The sequence below is a fragment of the Eptatretus burgeri genome, chromosome 11, assembly GCF_056783735.1.
Source record: "Eptatretus burgeri isolate ZD-2024b chromosome 11, Ebu_testis_v1, whole genome shotgun sequence".
Lineage (NCBI taxonomy): Eukaryota > Metazoa > Chordata > Myxini > Myxiniformes > Myxinidae > Eptatretus > Eptatretus burgeri.
Genome location: NC_140971.1, coordinates 7,065,723 through 7,085,228, shown reverse-complemented (window position 1 = coordinate 7,085,228; position 19,506 = coordinate 7,065,723). Strand labels below are relative to the sequence as shown.

At 48.4% G+C, this 19,506-nt stretch overlaps 1 protein-coding gene across 4 annotated transcripts in view; it reads right to left on the bottom strand.

The window, feature by feature from the left end:
- The window catches only part of LOC147016418 (transmembrane protein 107-like), a 56,141-nt gene that overhangs the window by 22,454 nt on the left and 14,181 nt on the right, over nt 1–19,506 (bottom strand). For 2 of the 4 annotated variants that reach the window (XM_085845055.1, XM_085845053.1), the window contains 4 exons: nt 9,983–10,050; nt 7,983–8,083; nt 7,792–7,888; nt 502–2,546 (listed from right to left, as the gene is read on the bottom strand). In XM_085845055.1, coding sequence (XP_085701181.1) covers nt 2,429–2,546; nt 7,792–7,888; nt 7,983–8,083; nt 9,983–10,050 — 384 coding nt within the window. In that variant the 3' untranslated portion in view covers nt 502–2,428. Of the gene's footprint in view, nt 1–501; nt 2,547–7,791; nt 7,889–7,982; nt 8,084–9,982; nt 10,051–19,506 lie in introns of those variants that run through there. The other 2 variants (XM_085845057.1, XM_085845056.1) reach the window with 2 other exon arrangements.

The window sequence follows — 19,506 nt, the reverse complement described above, 5'->3', positions numbered from 1 at the left end:
TTATTGTTATTAAATAGTTAACCCAGATATTTCTGCTTTGTTAAAATGGGTGAACCTTTGATACTAATGGATGACTATGCTAGTGTTGGCCTGAACTCACCTTTGGCCATTTGAGGTTGTGCAAGCTTTTCAGCCTTGAATTTTGAACGTGCGGTTTTGCTTTATCATTAATCTTCTCCACGTGCAGGTTCAAGGTGTTTAGTATGGAGATATGGCTTCAAGTCTTGTGAAGTGGTTAATTTTTTTTTCTGGTGTGACGCAAGGGCTTCATGTTGATTGATGTAGTTTGTTTGCCCGTATGCAGCATGCGGATGAGAGCGTTTGCCTCAGCTTTTTCAGGGGTATGGTGGTGCTGCTCATGCAGTGCCCCCTGTAGGATAGAGCAGAAAGTTTGAATTTGACCAGAGTGCCAGCGATGACTCCTGCTCTTCACAAAAGACACCGCCTGATGTTCAACGTTCACCAATGCGAGTAGTCGAGTCCTCGGGCTTCACGTATGACACCACACACACACACACACACACACACACACACACACACACACACACACACACACACACACACACACACACACACACACACACACACACACACACACACACACACACACACACACACACACACACAGTCGCTCTGAATGCAAAACACCAGGGTGATTCTTCACAGCTCGACCCAATTGAGTAAGTGTACCTTTTTTAAACTAGTTTGCAGAGTTGGAATTTGTCAGCCATGTAAGTGGCTCATTTTGATCAACAATGAAGTTTCCCAAACATTCATTATCGACTACATGGGCACATTCCATTGCCTTCTCTGCCAATTTGGTCCATCACTGGTGCTGCCTGGATATGAGAGGTAATGTACTGGCCTTTGAGCTCTTCATTGTGGGTTTCATGCTCCATTGTAAACTCGCTGATCAAGGCCGGATTTAGACATGTGGTGGCCCCTGGGCAGCCTTCAGTAGTGGAGGCCCACCCTGCCTTAGAATACTAAAAAGGTGACAAGACATATTTACAGTCATCCATAAAGTATATTTTTCAAGAACAAAGAATCTGAATAAAAATGTACATCTATATACATGTAAGAATCTAGTTCCTATGTATCAAGAATCTGAATGAGCCAGCACATGATCAATGTATAAGAATCTGCGAAGTTCCTATGTTTCAAGCATTAAGAATTTGAATAAGCAAGCAGGCACATCTTTAAACATCATGATCAAACTATAAGAATCTACAAAGTTGGAAGTTCCCATGTTTAAAGTATAAAGAATCTGACTGTTGTTGTGAATAAGCAAGCAGGTCAATCGTAGAATCTACAATCTAGTGCAGTACCTAATACCTATATTTACAGACCACTGATGAGACCACCAGGCACTTTACGAGACTTGACCCTTGCAACGTCTTGGATCAATTTCTCTGAGAATGTTACATTCAATGTTCTCATCAAGAGTCAAATACATTTTTCCTTACAATTTTTTTTTTTTTTTTCATGAAATATGTGGAGGCCCCTGGGCAACTTCCCAGCTTGCCCATGCCTGAATCCGGCCCTGTTGCTGATAGTGCGCCGGCACCCAGGCCAAATTCCTGTGCTAACAAACACCACCTGGTCATGTAGTGGCAACCTTTCCAGGTTTGCTCAACGCTGTCTAACAATGGGCGTACTTGTACCGACCACTGAACCATGACCACTTGTGCGGAAAGGAATAATGTGAAATCGCTGTGATCCTTCATATTATCCCACTTTTCAACACGTCTTCACACCAACGTGCTTGGTGGATGATAAGGATCTTGACTTTATAGACCGTATTGTTCTGAAGCACGAGCTGCTGCCAGCTGGCTGTAGGTGGAAAGCCTCAACCGGTTGTACCAATTCATTTCCTGTATCCTTTGGCCCCATGGTCAAGTGCTTTCTATCATGTTTGGTTTCTTTTTTTTAATATATATAATTTTTATTTTTCATTTTTTTTTTTTTTTTGAGTTGCTATTGTGAATGTTCTTGAATGTACAACTGTCTGTGGCCCCTTGAAGTGAAAACGAGGTAGTACAGCCTGGATTTGTCTGTTCAAATGCAGATAAGAGGCCGGTGCCCTGAGCCAATGCAGTGCACCTCCTCCTCACCCCCCAAGGAGTGCGTCATCCTTTCCCAACCGACGGGTGGCAGCCGTTTGGTAACCTTACAGTTGCAATGTATAACAACCTTTTGCCTGAGCCATTTTATTGACACAATGTTGATCCAAAGAACCTTTGATTTGTTGATATAACCAGATTGGACATGCTGGGTAAATTGCACCGTGTTGACGCACCCAGGGTACAGTGCAGTTGTATCGCATGAAAAAATGAACGAATGGGCCGACTCGGGAGTGCACCAACATGTGCAATATGTTACAAATGGCACTTAGTCATTCTTAAAAGTATTTGTGTCAAAATTAACTCTACAAAATCTTCCTCTTGCTCAATATGGATGCCAGCAGGAAAAGTTCAGTGGTGGCCGGGAATGCACTGTGGGTACAGGGCAGCGATTGGGGAATGACCCGAATGATGGTTGAATACCTGTGGAAAGGCATCTTGACCATTCACTCTGGTTAATGCTTGGTGTGGTATTTACTGAACAAGGAAACCTCGACCATAGGATGAGGCCATATGGCCCATTGTGTCTGCTTTATCTTTTTCTTTTCTTTTTTTCCTCCTCTCCTACAAACTATCCTACCCATTGCCATTAACTGACTCTCATGAGGGGATTTGACCAGTGTATAATGGCCTACTCATCTCTCGAGTTACCATGTGATCTTTAACATCCACCACGTGAATACACAGCACAAGGGACGGCTGCTGGTTTTACCTCCCCATCTAAAGGTGGGCATACTATGAGCTACAGCGCCACCTGCTGCCACCATTAAAACGGCAGTTTTTGGTTTGATCCCGGGGGAAATCGAACCCCATCCGGATAGCTCAATGGCCCGCATATGACAAATTGAGCTAACCCCACCACCCTGGATTCAAGTAATGGTGCCAAGGGCCAAGTTTTGATTTCAATCTCAAACTTAAGCCTGAAGGTTCCTTTATTATTTGAGGCATAATGACCACAACCTGAGTAATTTAAATTACCTTTTAACTAAGTGAATTTTTTTTTTTTTTTTTTTTTTGTATACCTTGGTCGAGGCTCGAATGAGAGCTAACACACAACTCGCAGCAAGGAGGCATGAGACAAGAGGGGTGGGAGTGGAAGGGACAAAACATTGGGGAACAGACACAGGTGAACTGTGGAAGGGAGAGGGATGGGGATGGGACGGGGAACATGGCGAGGAGAAGATGGACATTACAGGGACTTTCAGGAAGGAAAGCAGGAGAATTGAAGGAAGTGGGCTTGGGTGGATTATCGGGGGTAGAAAAGATCGAGGATTTGGATGGGGGAAGATAAGAGGTGGTGGTGAACAGCTGTTTTGAAAGCCTGGAGGGAAGAATGGGAAAGAATAGAGTGAGGAAGTTTATTCCAAAGGCGGGAAAAAAGAGGAATGAAAGAGTGAAGATGAGCAGTGATTCGTGATTTTGGTAGTTTTACCAGAACGGGGTTGTTGGCGGACCTTGAGCGCCCTGTGGAAATGTGGTTGGGACAAATCGCAGAGAGAGCAGGGGGGGCAAGGCTCGAGAGGAGTCGGTAGAAGACAGAAAGACCACCGACCAACCTGCGGTGATTGAGTGAGAGGCCCAAAGACTCAGCTTCATTGCGGGAGATGCCAATGATCTTAAAAGCCCTGGTTTCGACAGCGTGAAGTCGAGAAAGGTGGGAGGCAGGAGCACCAGCCCAGAGGGGAGAGCAGTACTCCATCAGGGTACGGACAAAAGCTTTGTAAGTAGTCAGGAGCTCAAGAGGGCCGAGGAAGGACTTTGCACGACGGAGGATTCCCAGTCGGCGACTGGCTTTTGAGGCAAGGTTGGAAATGTGACTTTCCCAGGAAAGGTCATGGCAGATAGTGAGACCCAGAAGCTTGAAAGAAAAGACTTCTTCCAGAGGATTGTTGAGAAAGGGGATGTGGGGGTTTTGTAAACGGTCCTTTCGAAGAGACATAGTGAGAGTGTGAGATTTGTGTGGATTGAAAGACATGTTCCACGTGTTGGACCAGTTTGTGATTTTATCCAGATCTGCAGTGAGCGAAGAAGCTGCTGCTTGCCGGTCTGAGGGATGACAGATGGTACGGCAGAGGGTGGAGTCATCGGCAAAGAGAAATAGAGGATTTTCCAGAGAGTCCGAGAGATCATTGATGAAAACCAGAAAAAGAACAGGGCCCAGAACGCTACCTTGAGGAACTCCAGCCTGCACAGGAAGAGGGGATGAAAGAACTCCATTTAGGGCCACACGTTGACTGCGACAGGAGAGGAAGTCTGCGAGCCATGAGTGGAGATGGCCTTGAATACCATGGGAAGAGAGTTTGGTGAGTAGGGCAGGGTGCCAGACTGTGTCAAAAGCACGTGATATGTCCAGGGATACGGCTCGGATTTCCTGTCTGGCATTGAGGACCTCCATCCATTGATGGGAGAGCAGAAGCAGCATATCCAGGGTAGAGTGACCTGGTCTGAAACCAAATTGATGATTGGAAATCAAGCCATTGGAGAAGAGGAAGGATTTCATGTCTGAAGCAATGATGGATTCCATAACCTTGCTGATGATTGGGAGAAGGCTGATTGGTCTGTAGTTACAGGGATCTGTTTTTGCACCTTTTTTATGCAGGGCAGTGATGTTAGCAGATTTCCAAGCAGATGGCAGATGACCTTGGGAAAATGAGAGGGTGAATAGAACAGAGAGAGGGTGAGCAAGAGCAGAAGAGCAGGCTTTGAGGACACGTGGGCTGATGCCGTCTGGACCGGGTTGCAGAATCTGACTCGAGGTTTGAAAGCAAGCTCTCCACCTTGTCAGGAGAAAAGGATACAGAGTCCAGGGACAGTTGGGTGCGACTGGGTAAAGTGGGTAGAGATAGTGATGGGTTTGGGACACAAGATTTAGCTGCAAACACCGAGTTTAGACATTCAGCTTTATCACGTGTGGAATCAGCAGTGCGGCCATTTGAGGTAAGGGAGGGGATGGAGGGGGAACATACACCAGAAACAGATTTGATTAAACGCCACCAGGATTTTGAGGAGGGAGAGAGGTCTGAGAGTTCAGACTTGAGATGAGAAAGATGTTGTTTTCTGGCTCTCCTGAGGGTAGATACACACTTGTTCCGAGCTTTGTGGAAAGAACTGAGATTGCCCTCAGTTGGGTTTGCTTTCCATGAGGCAAAGGCAAGTTGTTTCAGGACAACTGCCTCGCCACAAGCTTCAGTAAACCAAGGGCGGGAGGAAGGGTAAGACAACTGAACACGAGAGGGGATAAATCTGTGCATGAGGGAGAGCAAGTTTCTTTGAAAGAATTCCCAGGATGAGTTGATGTTTGAGAAAGTAGTGATAGGAGACCAGTCTGTAAGTTTGATGGCTGCTCGGAGACCCTGCCAGTCGGCTTGAGTGAAATGCCAGACTCGACGGCGGTGAGGTGGTTCTCTGATGACAGCCAGAGAGATGTCCACTTTAACAAGGACGTGGTCAGAAGAACCAATTGGAGCGAAGGAAGAGCAGCAGATATTGTCAGGGAAATTTGTCAAAATCAGATCCAGAAGAGATGGAGTACCATTGGTTGAGATCCGGGTCGGGAAGTTGACCGATTGAGTCAGTCCCAATGAGTCACAGAAAGCTTTTGCTGACGTCCCATGGCAGGTGAGAGAGGTACCCACACCTAGCCAACTGGCGTGATGACAATTGAAGTCGCCACATAAGAGGAAGAGAGAGTTTGGATGAGAAGATAGAAGATGGTCCATGTTTTCGGAGAGTGAGGTGTAGATGGAGTCATCACTGTTCGGTGGACGGTACAGTACACATATAAACATGAGGTGGGAGTGGAGGGGAAGCCGAAGCCAGAGGTATTCCTGGGGGTGTGGGGGAGTGAGAGCAGTGCAGGGAGAGTGAGGAATAGAGTCTTTGATGAAGAGAGCAACACCTCACCAGGACGAGGCTCAGGTCTGTCATACCGTAAGAGGGAGTAACCAGGGAGAGATACTTGGGAGTCAGACACGTCTTGGGAGAGGAAAGTTTCTGTTAGGCAGATAATGTCTGGTTTGTCAGTGGCAACCTGCATGGAAAGATCTGAAAGGTTTGAGCGAAGGCCCCGGATATTTGAGGTCCACACTTTTAATGAAGAGGTAGGGGAGGAGGCTTTGGGTGCAGGAGGTGGAGGGGCGGGGAGGGTAGGACGAGGGACGAGGGGGAGGTAAGGAGGGTTGCTGAAGGAGTGTGGGGTATTGCAGAATAGCGAGGGAGGGGGCCGAATGAGGAGGAGAAAAGGCTCTGTGGTGCTGGGAGAGAGGGGGGACAAGAGACAAGGAAGATGGCAGTTGAGGATTTGAGGAGGTGGAGTGAAGAGATGGAGGTGAGAGGGCAGTGGAGGGAGGCAGGTTGGTGGATGAGGGGGGCAACTTAGAGAAGGAAGAGTGAGGGGGATGAAAGGTGGGAGAAAGGTGAGGGGGGAATTTTGAAAGAGGTGAGAGGGAGGCTTGGAGGGAGAAGAGTGGGATGGTTGCTTTGAGAGTGAGAGTGAGGGGTGAGGGGGTGAGTTGGCACTGAAGTTGGAAAAAAAGAATGGTTGATGGAAAGGGGAGCATCCATGGCAAACTGTGGTTTTTAAAAGTTTTAGGTCAGAGATGCGATTTAACACAATTCTTGATGGATGCAATGAAGGCGAATTCAGAGCATGGAGAGAAGAAGCGCTGTAATAGTTGGATTTTTTAGGCAAGGAATGAAGGAGAGGTCGAAATGAGAGCAGTCTGTTAAAATAGCAGAAGAGAAGTGCATTGTGAAACAGTAAAGAGTACCACATGTGTGAGAGAGGAAGATGAAGCATTATAAGATCGTTTTTGTTGTTAATATTAATGTATGAGAGAGTTCAACAGATTAGGTCATGGAAGTGTAAAAAAAAAAGAAATCGAGGAAGACGAGGAGGAAGTTAAGAGGAAGAAGAAGTAGCAGAATCGGGAGAAGGTGAGCGTGTTGTTGTTATTGTTGTTGTTGGGTTTTTTTTTTTTTTTTTTTGTTTTTTTTGTTTTGAGATAAGAAAGAGATTAGTTGGGAGAATGGGGGATGTTTGGAAAGTGGGGAGAATGAAAATTGAAGGTAATGGGGAGGATAGAAATTGAAGGTAATGGGGAGAAAAAACAAACAAACAAACAAAAAAAAAAAAAACGATCGAACACCGAGTGGAACCGGTAGGCCTCAAACCTAGGACTAGGCCTCAAACACCAAGTAAGAACGTCGACAAAAATACTCACAAAATAGCACGATTTTTGAAACAAAACCGAACTAGGAACACACATTAACATGTAGGTGAGAAAATTAAACAGTTAAAACGGGACAAATAACAACCGGAACTTAACTTTGAGAATGTCAGCAGGGAGCCCCGAAGGAGACCTCTTGCCGCTCAAAAAAGTTCTTGTTCGACATACACACAAAGATGCTGCTGAATTTTTTTTTTTTTTTTTATCAAACAAGGTCTTGCTGCACGTTGTGGCAGGATGTTCCCGTAGTGATCCATATGTATACCTGATGAAATCCAGTGGGTCTGCACCTTTGTGGCCCAGGTAATGAGTATGTGATTCATATCCAAACCACTTTTATCTTTGAGATTTGGCAAGCTTTGTGAAACTATTCAATTTGCATTGCAGTCAGTGGGGGCCGAGTGCCAGTGTATCGGTCGATAAAGGAACAAAAGTCTCACCTGCAGAATACAAAGATGAACCAGAAGGTCCAACTGTCCCACTGCCTCGTCACAAAAAGAGAGAGGGAGATTGAGGCGCAGGTGTGCAAGCACAGGGCTGCAATAAGTGAGGTGAAGGCAAGTAACAAAGGGGATTAATCGTTTCATGCGAGTACGAAACGTACTAACAGGTAACAGCCATGGAAGGATACAAAGAAGAGACTGTGACGTGTGGAACATGGAGGCACCAATGAAGAATCCCAAAAGCTCGATACACAGGAAGGCCATGCTGAGCCAAAGACCAACCGTTAATCTAAGAGAGTAAGATGACACGCATACACACACACACACCTCTGTACCAGCTTCTGCCATGTGATGTGGAATCAGCAATGGGACACATTTGATTATCAAGTTGTCATCATCATGGCAGATTGCTAACAAAGTGGTCATGACAACTACCATCAATGATCCCTGTGTGATTGAGACATGATCAGCTGGACTGCTGCTTGCTTTTACAAATGTGATTTCAAATTGTGACAACTACCTTTATGGTCCCAATCATTCCCATCATGGAGTTGTGGGGTTGGCCGAGGAATGTTTTTGGCTGTTTTTCAAGAACCGGCATTCGACTGGAGGTGATTTTGCTCAGGAATTAGTAACTTGTTCAGGGTGTCAGAGAAGTCTCCTCCTCTTCATGTAAGACGCCAAGGGATTTTCAAGTTCCACCGACGTGCTGGCAGCCCAGTCCACGTTAACGTCCATCAGAGGGACGGCACACACATTGACCCCTCGATCATCATACTTGTGAAACACTGCCAATGACAGTTTATAACCGGGTGGGTCGGGGATTCAAAGCCAGGCTACTCCCACATTGTGTGCAGCATATGGCTGCTCTTTGCGGCATCGGATGGGGGGGCACAGCTATCCTGTTGAGGAAGTGCCCCCTGTTGGTGAGCATAAATTTGTAATTTGTTCAGGGGTTGAGTGAAAGCTTGTCTACTCTTTGGGAAAGACACCATGCGATCTTCAACATCAGCCACCAACTGATGCCGGCAGACGGGACGCCAGTTTATCGTCCATCTGAGGGACTGTACACACATTGATGAATTTCCCTAACTGTAAAACACCTGGATGATAGTTTATAGCTCAGTCGGGATCCAAACTCGCGTCACAATTCAGAGGCGAGTATGCATACCTCTGAGTCTTGGCCATCATGCCAGACCAGTACAATGTGATTATTTATATATATATATTTCTAATAAACATGACTTGGAAAGCAACTTTCTCAGCTCTTTCCCCAGAAACCAAGGCTTAAGATCATTGGAATCTCCCACTATGAAACAGAGTCTGTGGGCCTATCACTTTCCCATAGCAGACAGGTCAGTGGTCTGTCTGTCTGTGTCTTAACGCCTCCTTTCTGGTCTTGCACCCTCTGCTCTTTCCGTGCTTTATCCCCCCCCCCCCCAGGTTTCTTCATAGCTCACATGGTCCATCAACCCCCTTCTGGTGAAACTACTTCAATCCAGGATCATTGCTCACCTCCACTCATTTATTCCTCTTTTTTTATTTTTTTTTTTTACCCCACCTATGGAATCAATTTACACATCCTCTTCAATCTCATTGTTTATTCCCCTCCACGGCTTTAAAGATTGCTGTTCACCACCATCTCAGATCATCCCCAATACTAAACCATTATCCTTTCCACCATCGCTAACCCACCTCCTTCCAAATTTCCAATATACATTTTTTTTCCTCTCTTTCTTGAGTTTCTTTATCCATCTTGTCCATCCCATGCATCCTCCACCCATTGTTTGTCTTTAAACCCTGCTGTTAATGTTCCCTCTCTCTCTTCTGTTGTTTTTTTTTATCCTGATCTGTTCAGTGTTCTGCAGCTCTTCCACAAGCCTTGACTGTCCACAAAAAATACAAAATTCCCCAATTTGTAAGTGCCTGGTTAAGCTGATTTAAAGGTTGTGTGCAAGCACACAGCAATCTAAGCAAACACAAGTTGGAGGCAATTATTCAAATCTGTCGGACAGTGTGTTTCTTTTGGCTCAGTAAGTTAAACAACGTGCAAGCAGGTGAAATTGTAAATTAAACACATTGGTACATTCAATGTATTCTAAAGTAAACCAAAATGACCAAGATCGTATTGGCTGAGAAAAGGAAAGTTTATACATTTTTTGCAACAGGAACACTAAATCCCACTCACTGTGTGTCGATGCGATGGAATTCCTCTTGCTTGTATTGTAAAGGCAATGAAGCCAGGACGTTGTCTTCCTGGGGATTCAACAGCAGCATCAACTATATACATTCAAAGTACTTTTTTAATGTACTGATTGCAGTTTAATAAGAATACCATGGCTTTGTTATACCATTCCTTTGTCTTCTTTACATTGTCAGACATTTATCTTCTTTATGTAATCAATTCAGTCTTTCTCTCTACCCCCAGCAGAGCTGCCGAGTCTTGTTCGATTTGGATTTATGCTCTTTACCCAGGTTGGACCTGCTGCCATTGACCTCTCATGTGCACGAGCAAGCCAACTGAAGGGTCATGTATCAATCACCCTTTGTACTCATGCTGTTCCCTGTAAGGCCTTCCACGATGGCCTATAGGTACGCAGACTCCCCCCTCTGAGCTCTCTCGCCTGGATTTGAATCCCAACCCAGATATAAACTTGTGATTGGCATCCAAAGTGTGCTCCTCCGTCCAACGGAGGGTCATTCAGAGGACCAGTTTACCAGCACTGCCCGTTGGTGGATGTTAAAGATCCTATGGTGTTTTTGTGGAGTGTGTTCCTCTGAGCATAATTGTTGACACCGTCAAGAAATTACGAATTTCTGCCCAAATCACTTTCACTTGAATGTCGGGCCTGACCAGCCAGTTCGTGAAAGACCCCCCACAAAGTGTGAATAGTTGAGGTTGTTATAGTTGTAGTAGATTAATCTGCTCCCTTTATTAACCCCAACATCTCACTTTCAACAGTTTCCTAATAAAAGCATTAAGTTCAACCTGTCCTCAATGTTTGCATGATGATCTCATGGCTTTGTTGGAAATCCCATCTGCCTTGACACTATTACTACTTCTGATGCTTCTTTGAAGCATTTGGTTTGGTCATGAATTCAACACACACCCTGGAATTGAAAATTTGGTCATGAATTCAACTTCCAATTCTTTTTTGAGGTCAACATAGGCCTAAAGGTCAAGTTGCAGTTTATAAAATACTCAATTTTCATCCGCTTGACTTGAAATTTTAATGGGATTTTCCTATCAGCTCGCATTCAACCACCTATTATTTGAAGTCTGCTTTTGCCAAAGGTCAACAATTTGGAATTTATAAAATCCTCAATTTTCATCTGTTGACTTGAAATTTGAAGAGGATTTACATATCGGGTCACTGACTTCAACAAACAAGTATGTTGTGGTGAAAAGGTCAACATCGGCCTAATTTCTAAAATTGAGATGGGGCCAAAGCATACATCCATATATATTGTTACGGAAATGGCCCTGAGTAGGCTATTAAATATAGAATTAGCCCAGATCCCCCATTAAATGCGTGTTTAGCCAGGTTGTTCGGTAATTTGACGTTGCATGTGTGTCGGGAGGTGTCACAGGCTGTAATTTGTTTGAGCAGTGGTGGTGTACCGAGAGACTTCTTCTTCCTTCCCTCTCCGGACTCAGCCCGCCCAGTCGGCCGAGAGGGGGAGCGGCGGAGACAAGGAAGTGAAACGAAAGGGAGGAGTTTGTTGGCTTCGGAAAAGGGGCGCGCCTCAAAAAGACAAGGTGGAAAAAAATGAGGATGGAGTTGGGCAGTGGGCTTCAAGTCGAGCGAGGGAAGGAAAGAGAGTGGTGATTCTGCCGGGAGAGAAACTGGACCTGGGTGCACCGGGTCTGCCTTCTGTGGCCTGGAAAAGCGAGCCAGGGCCAAAGGAAAGGCAGGGAAAGGACTGCATGAGGTCTGTCTGCCCTCAGCTGGATGAGAGATGACTGGTAGGAGTCGTGATCTGCTGTGTAGGGGACGGCTGTGTCTGTCTGCGATCTGCTTCGTGAAGGAGGCCTGGTGAACAGGTCAGGCCTGGACTTGTATGCTGGACCTTGTGCGAAACCAGCTGAGACCCAACGTCGATCTGTGACAAAACCAGTCTGTAACCGGGGTCTATTCCCCCAGCTGGCAAGGTACAGATGTATTTTGGTACCGTGATTCGAGACGTGAAACCCGAGAATTGTGCCGAACCAGCCGGCGTTATAACCCCAGAGACTGCGGTGGTTGGGTGCGAAAACCCAAACTGGGTACGGACGGCGATTGACGCACTCGTCTGAGAATCCCGCCACCGCTGAATCAACACGAGTCAGGAGCGGGATATTTGGACCTGTGGTGCATTTTGCACCCCGAACATTGGTTACGAGAGGCGCGAGGGGAAAAAAAAAATAAAAAAAAAATAAAAAAAAGACACTCGCAAATTTGATTTTATTTTGAGCGGATCGGGTGTAAAACTTGGAAATTATAAAGAAAAATGGAGTCGCAAAATGGCGGCGCAGCTCCATCTCAGTGCGACACCACGTGGGAGTGGGCTATTAATAGCGCAACGAATGGCACAACACGAGGCGGGGGCTCCCAACCACGTGGTCATGGCATGCGCCATGGCAGGCCAAGCAGGACTATGACGCGTACATTGACGAGATTCATACACGATTGTCGGATGCCTTGGAGCAGTGGAGGTGTGGTGATAACTAATATAGAGGAATTGCAGATTCAATTGGACGAGGCACAACGGCACGCAGACGAGGTTCGGGAGGATTATGTGCACAGGGAGTCACAACAATTGGCCGATGCACAGGAACGAATTGGGGGCTGGAAAAGGACTTGGCCAACGCAGACGAGGTTCATGAGTCTTGTGTGCACAGGGAATCACAACAATTGGCCGATGCACAGGGACAAATTCTGGAGCTGGAAGAGGACTTAGCCAGCACAGGCGTGGAACTACGTGCAGAAATGATTAAAGTAGAGCGTTTTACCCATCAAGTGGTGGAAAAGTCAAGACAGTTCAAGGAACTACAGGGAGAAATGAGGAAAGTAGAGTGGAGTACCCATAAGTTGGAACAAGAGAAGAGCGAACTGAACGAAAGGATAGAGGAAGAGCAAATTGGTAACTCCCGGGAGAGAACTTGGAAGAAGAATGGAAAACAAAACTGAAAAAGGAAAAACGGAAACACGATTTGAAATTGCAACAACTGAAGAAAAAGGTAAGATCAGGCGATCAGATAAAAGTAAGCTTTGAACAGAAGATAAAAAGAGGATAGAAATATCTAAAAAAAAAAAAAGTAACAAAATACGGTAAGAGAAAGGACGAAATGAAGGAGGAAGCATGCAAAAGAGGTGTGGAGATGAGGAAGGAATTATGGGAAAAAGCTTCTGAGTTACGGAAACACCAAAACAAAGAGACGGAATTACAAAACGAGCTGAGGATGTTAAAAGAGGAAATAGAGAACGGAGAATGAAATGTTAAGGAACCACACTGTGCAGATCGAACGGTTAGAAGCCAAAGCAAGGTTGGAGTGCACGGAGATGGTGAAAGAACAACAAATGAAGCAGGAAAGGGAAATCAATAAATTGGAGAAGGAAGAACTTGAGAGACAGTGAGGGAGAAAACAAAAAGGACAAGAACAACGAAAGGAGAAAGCAAGGTTGAAGTACGCGGAGATAGTGAGAGAACGACGAATGAAACAGGAAAAGGAAATCAACAAATTGAAGGAAACAACGAGATTGGAGAAGGAAGAACATGAGAGACAGTGGGAGAGGAAACGAAAAGGACAAGAACAACAAAAGGAGAAAGCAAGGTTGAAGTACGTGGACATAGTGAAAGAACGACAAATGAAACAGGAAAAGGAAGTCAACCAATTTAAAGAAACTATGAGATTGGAGAATGAAGAACATGAGAGACGGTGGGAAAGAAAACGAATTTGAAATTGACCAACTAAAGGAGAGAGCAAAGTTGGAGTAGACGGAGATGGAAAAACTCCGGAAAGATAACTAACAACTAAAAAGGCTCAGAGAGGAAGAACGACTCAAATGGAAAGGAAAATGGAGCCAGGAAGTAGAACAGCACCATAATATGGGATGTGTGATATCACCACAGGGAGTAATGTTAGTGGTGCGGAACTTTATTGACATCACTTGTCGGATGACACCACCATTGGAGCAAACCCTGGTGAAAGAGACATTGAGGGAGCATACGAGGTTGTTGATGAATGAAACACATTTTGAGCAGGTCCAGCATGTGGAGCTTGTGGTGTAGCGGGCCTGCGGGGCAGGGCATGATGGTGGGGGAGTGGTCGGCGTGGTCACGTGTGTGTGGGGGATATAGGAGTGCGTGCCGCCTGAGGCGTTGTAGTGGTTGCCGTAGTCGCCGCGGCTCGTGAGTGCATTGAGTACGTAATAAAAGGAGAGTTGCGGGCAACGTACGCTCGCGCTCCCGCTTGTGCAACAAAGCCGGGTTCGACTGTTCCCCACTCGTGTCTGCCTTCGAAGCACCACTATCACGACACCACAGTTTGGCGACGAGGCTGTTTGGATCGGCGTGTGCAGGATGGTTGCGTGCGGATCGGCAGCGAGTAACTCAGCGCACCCCGTGCGGTTCGAGGTTCCGGAGGAGCGCATCGCGAAGAGCGCATCGCAGGTTCGCACGCCGCGCGCACAGGCTCCGGAGCCAGGGGTCTCGCCAGCACGAGCATGGCAGAAGGTCGGGGCACGGCGCACGGACGCGTGCCCGTCTTCGTGGGAGATGACTTCGAATTGTTTTCTGAACAATTGGGTTGCTACTTCCACGCGAATGATGTAGATGATGAAGGCAAATGCAAGTCGATCTTGCTCGCCTCGCTGTCAACGGAGCACTACCGGCTGCTGAGTGATTTGGTGGCTCCAGATAAGCCCAGTGATGATGAGCTATCGTTTCAGGATATCATGGAGAAGATGAAGACCCACTTGGCGCCGGAGAAGTCATTGCAGCTCGCTCGGTACCAGTTCGATCACCTCGCGAAGGGTGCGGAGGAGCGCGTTGCAGATTTCGTGGCACGGGTGAAGCATTCGGCCGTGGCTTGCAAGTTCACAGCAGAGGAGCGCCCGGCGCGACTCAGAGATCGTTTTATTTCAGGTCTGCGAGACGCGAAGATGGTAGCGGCCATCCTGCGGGTGAGCGATGTTACATCCGACTCAGCGGTCGGGACTGCTTCGGCTGTCGAGCAAACGCTCACGGATGTCCGCACCATCGCCGGCCAGGACGTAATGAGTAGCTCCAGCTGGGGCATGTCGGCTGATCCCGGGGTCCACGCGATGACCCAGGTGCCACAGGTCGCGCGCGCGTCTGGTGGTGCGGGCCGGGGACGCGCGCCGCAGCGTGGCCGCACCGGGAGCGAGGTGGATTTCCAGGGGTGCTGGGGGTGTGGTGGTCCACACCTGCGACGAGTGTGCCCGTATAAAAACACCGTGTGTTTGCATTGTCACAAGGTGGGACATTTGAAGCGTGTGTGTCGGATGGCGGGGGCCTCCGTTGGGGTCTTGGATGGCGAGGTGCGGGAGGACCCCAGTGACCTGGGGAGCGGCCTGCAGCCGGGGCATGGCGATGCCGGCGGGCCGGAGCAGGAGATGCAACCAATGTTGAGTCTGTTTTCCATTGGTCCGGAGGTGACAACACCGATCACGGTGGAAGTCGAGGTGAATGGCGAGCCGACCGTGTTTTACGTGGACACCGGGGCTGCAGTGTCGGTCATGGGCGAGCGGGCGGCTCGTAGTCTTCGCGGTGTTCGCCTGGTCAAGACTACCTTGTCGCTGTGCACGTACACCGGTGAAGCGATTGCACCGCTTGCGGTGGCCGACATCTCGGTGCTCTACCGGGGTCGAAGCGCCCTACTCTCGGTGTTTGTGGTGCGAGGGGAGGGGCCCGCCCTTTTGGGTCGGGACTGGTTGACGCACCTCGAGCTGGATCTCCAGTCCGTACCTCCAGGTGCGCCGGTGCTTCCTTCGATGCTTCCTTCGAGACCCGAGGGCGAGGTTCTGGCGGCGGGAGCCGCATCGTTGCAACGGGAGCGGCCGTTCGTTGCTGCCTGCAACGGTGATGTGCGGTTCGGGAGCAACGGGAGCCGTGCCAGCTCTCGCGCTGAGCTCTCGCGCTTCGGCTGCGCTCATGAGGCAATGCGCGCCTGTGTCGGTCAGGCGATTTCGACGGGGAGTTGCAGCAAGCCCGTCGCGTTCAAGGAGTTCGCGGATTGCGACCATCGGCGGCGAGCGGGTCCTCGCAACGTTGCGACGACAACCAAGAGACGGACACGTGATGTGGTTTATGGGTTGCTGTTCATTGCGTATTTGTTTTTCATTGCTCAAGTGGTGCGGTTTAACGTTGTTGAAATAAATGCCAACAGTTCATGTGTGAGAATAGGTTTGCCTGAGATCAATCGATGGGATTTGCATTATGATCAATGTGATGTGGAGGCTTTGGGAGCGGTGGTGGCAAATAAAGAGGGTTTAGTGGCCTCCCGCTGCCACGGGCCACGGGTTGTTACTTTGTCATGTGCGGGGATTGTATCGGGAGAACGCGCTGTACGAAAAAAGGAGTTGGCAATTGCACCAATGATGTTCTTATTGCTTTGTGACGGGCCTGAGGTTAAAGTGTGGTTTGGATGGAGTTGCTACCGTCTAATTGCCGTGTAGATCTCAGAGATCGACTCGGAGCCGGGGCTGGTGTGCTGTTCAGCGTTACCCCCACCTCTGGTTTCGGCAAGGTCAGACGTGCCTGGCGCCTGGGGCGCAACTCTCTGTTCTCGCCCAAAGCCGTTTGGACATGTGTTGGAATCTCAACTGATTGTAGTGCGTGGGTTGTTATGGAGTATTTGTTGCATCCAGCCGACGGCGCTGTTCAGCGTCCCCACCCAAGGTCAGTCGGGTCTGGCGTTGGCGCCACGGCTTCCAGACAGCGGGCGTCCAGCCTCGGAATGTTTATCTGCTTCAGGTCTGGCTGGGGGAGATGTGCCGCCTTGTCGGCCGGAGGCGTTTGATGGTGCCGGGGGAGGTTTGCTCGGGAGGTCGCCACGACCTCGCCGGAGGGCATGTAAGCATGAGCCGCCTGGGGGTGCTTTTGCTGCGTAGTGCTGCTGTGCTTCTCGCCTTGCTGCTTCATATCTGTAACGCGGTCAGGGTTTTGTGGGTTCATTGTGCAACTCAGTCTTCGGAACCTGGCCGTTGCAGCTCCGCTCCCTCGCGTCGACACGTTATATGGTGTGATGTGCCTATGCTTTTTCTTTTTTGTACCTTGTCTGCTTTTATATCGTGGTCTTGTGCTGCTTATGCTTATTATGATGATGATCATTTAATAATCATGGTTTTAGGAGGGAGGAGTGTGGTGTAGCGGGCCTGCGGGGCAGGGCATGATGGTGGGGGAGTGGTCGGCGTGATCATGTGTGTGTGGGGGATATAGGAGTGCGCGCCGCCTGAGGCGTTGTAGTGGTTGCCGTAGTCGCCGCGGCTCGTGAGTGCATTGAGTACGTAATAAAAGGAGAGTTGCGGGCAACGTACGCTCGCGCTCCCGCTTGTGCAACAAAGCCGGGTTCGACTGTTCCCCCACTCGTGTCTGCCTTCGAAGCACCACTATCACGACACCACAGAGCTGACAGCCCCAGAGGAGTGTGGTGAATTGATGATGAGCAACCTGCTGGAGAGAAGCGACAGGACAGAGGTGACTCTGGAACGAAGCAGGTACGTGGGCACATGCATACAAGGTGCGGACGATGAGCTTAAGGTAGAAATTGAATATTATGTTAATGAAGACTCTGTCCGATTGGGTGCACGTAAGCGTGACCCCTCAATGTGTGTGTGGAGTGCCTGTGAATGAATGCTGTGAGCCCACACTCCAGACTACAGCACCGGTATGTGCTGCCGAGGCCGAAACGTGTGTGGGTACTCACGTGGCGTTCGGGAATGTAGCCCTGGAGTGCGAGGGGGTTGGTCAGTGCGCCGGCAAGGTTGAAGGTATGGAATGTGAACACTTAACCTTGGAATGTGTGCAGCCTGCTGTGTGTGGGAGTCCTGGGCGTGGAATGAGGGGTGACGTAGGAAATAGGTTAGAGGTGCAAGGGGAAATAGAAATGCCACCAGGACAGAACTTGACACAGGGGACAGAAACCATAATGGACAACTCCACATGGGTTATTACAGAGTTAGAGGTGCTGCATCCAGGAGCAGGCTTTAGAAATTGGATTTTAATTTCTCTATCAGCCTCACAGGAAGTTTTGGGTAGAGCGCAGATGAGTGGCAAGTGGCACTGGCGTGTGTTACTTGGTCTTCAAACCTTTCTGAGCACACGAGGGGTTTGGCTGGCTGAGTGGGGTTTATCTGTCTTCAGGGAGTTATGGAGAAGAGGGGGAGGACGTTCCACCGATTGGGGTTTACCTGATTTCCACTAACCCTGGAGAAAAGGAGGGGGTGGACCACAACCCCAATTGAGACGTGACCCCTTTGAGCCGTGGCGGAAAAGCAGTGGGGTCATGTAATGGGAAATGAGGGATTCGTTCCCTCACTCCCTTTCCAATGAGCCAAAGAAGCAGGCCATATTGGGATGTAAGAAATTGATTGAAAATTGTACCGAAAGTGATTGCAAATTGAGAGATGACAGAAGGCATAAGAGTGGCACGAGTGGATTTGGGTGACATTACAGGCAGAGTGTTAAACACACCTGAAACAAGTGGATGACAAGGGGTGACTTGTTTGAGGAGAGACTGGGATGCCTGGTTGGAACCATGCAGAGGTTCCATGGGGCTGGTGAAGAGATTTTGATGTTTTGTTTAATTTGTTGGAAATAAACGATTAGGGCAGTATGGAGGAGGCTTGCGGACGACGGATGTAGAGACAAATTAATTGGGGTTTGATGATAAAGTGTATCAGTTAAATTTGATGACCAAGTGGGATCCGAGGGACTGGTGTGTTGTTGTTTTCACATAAAAGTGAAAGGTGTTGGATGGTGTTGTGGACTGGGTGTGTGGCACTGTGGAATGAATGACTAAAGTGTTTGGGTGAATGGCGTGATTGTGCAGATGAGGAGAGTGAGTGCGAACAACGTACCCTGTCGGTAGGAGTCTCCCAACCAAGTTAGTGTAGGTTAGGGGGACTCGGAGGATTTGACATGGATTCTGGCTGCTGTTCCATTGTGCAGGCGGACTGTGAGGGGTAGGTGCAGGCCAAGGTATGGGGATACTGGCTGGGAGTGTGACATGGTATTGGAAGTTGGTGAGTCAGGAAATAGGGCACCAGGGCTTTGGGGGTTCCTGGCAGGTGAAGGCTGTCGGAGGTGCCAGGAGAGCACGGTAGGTTTAGTGCCAGGAGAGCATGGTATGGGTGCTATGAGAGCACAGTGTGGGTGCTAGGAGGGCACAGTATGGGGGCTATAGAGAGCCACCCCTTAGTTAGGAGCGCCAGAAGCACGCTCAGGTGAACCCCGAGGTCGCTGGGTGTCCTCCACCCCCGATTGGAAGCAGGCAAAGAGGCCTAGTAGTAGTCACCCCCCCCCCCCTCCAGCCAGCGAGTTATGCCAAGCACCACCAAATGGAAAAAGAAATAAGGGCCTTGCCCAGGTTTAATAGAATGGAAGTGTGCCAGGTCGGGAAAAATGGGTCATTGGGATCATTCGAACCATAACAGAGTTTGGTTCATTGTTTGGAGCTAAAAGTAAATGGTTAGGTTCGATGGACTC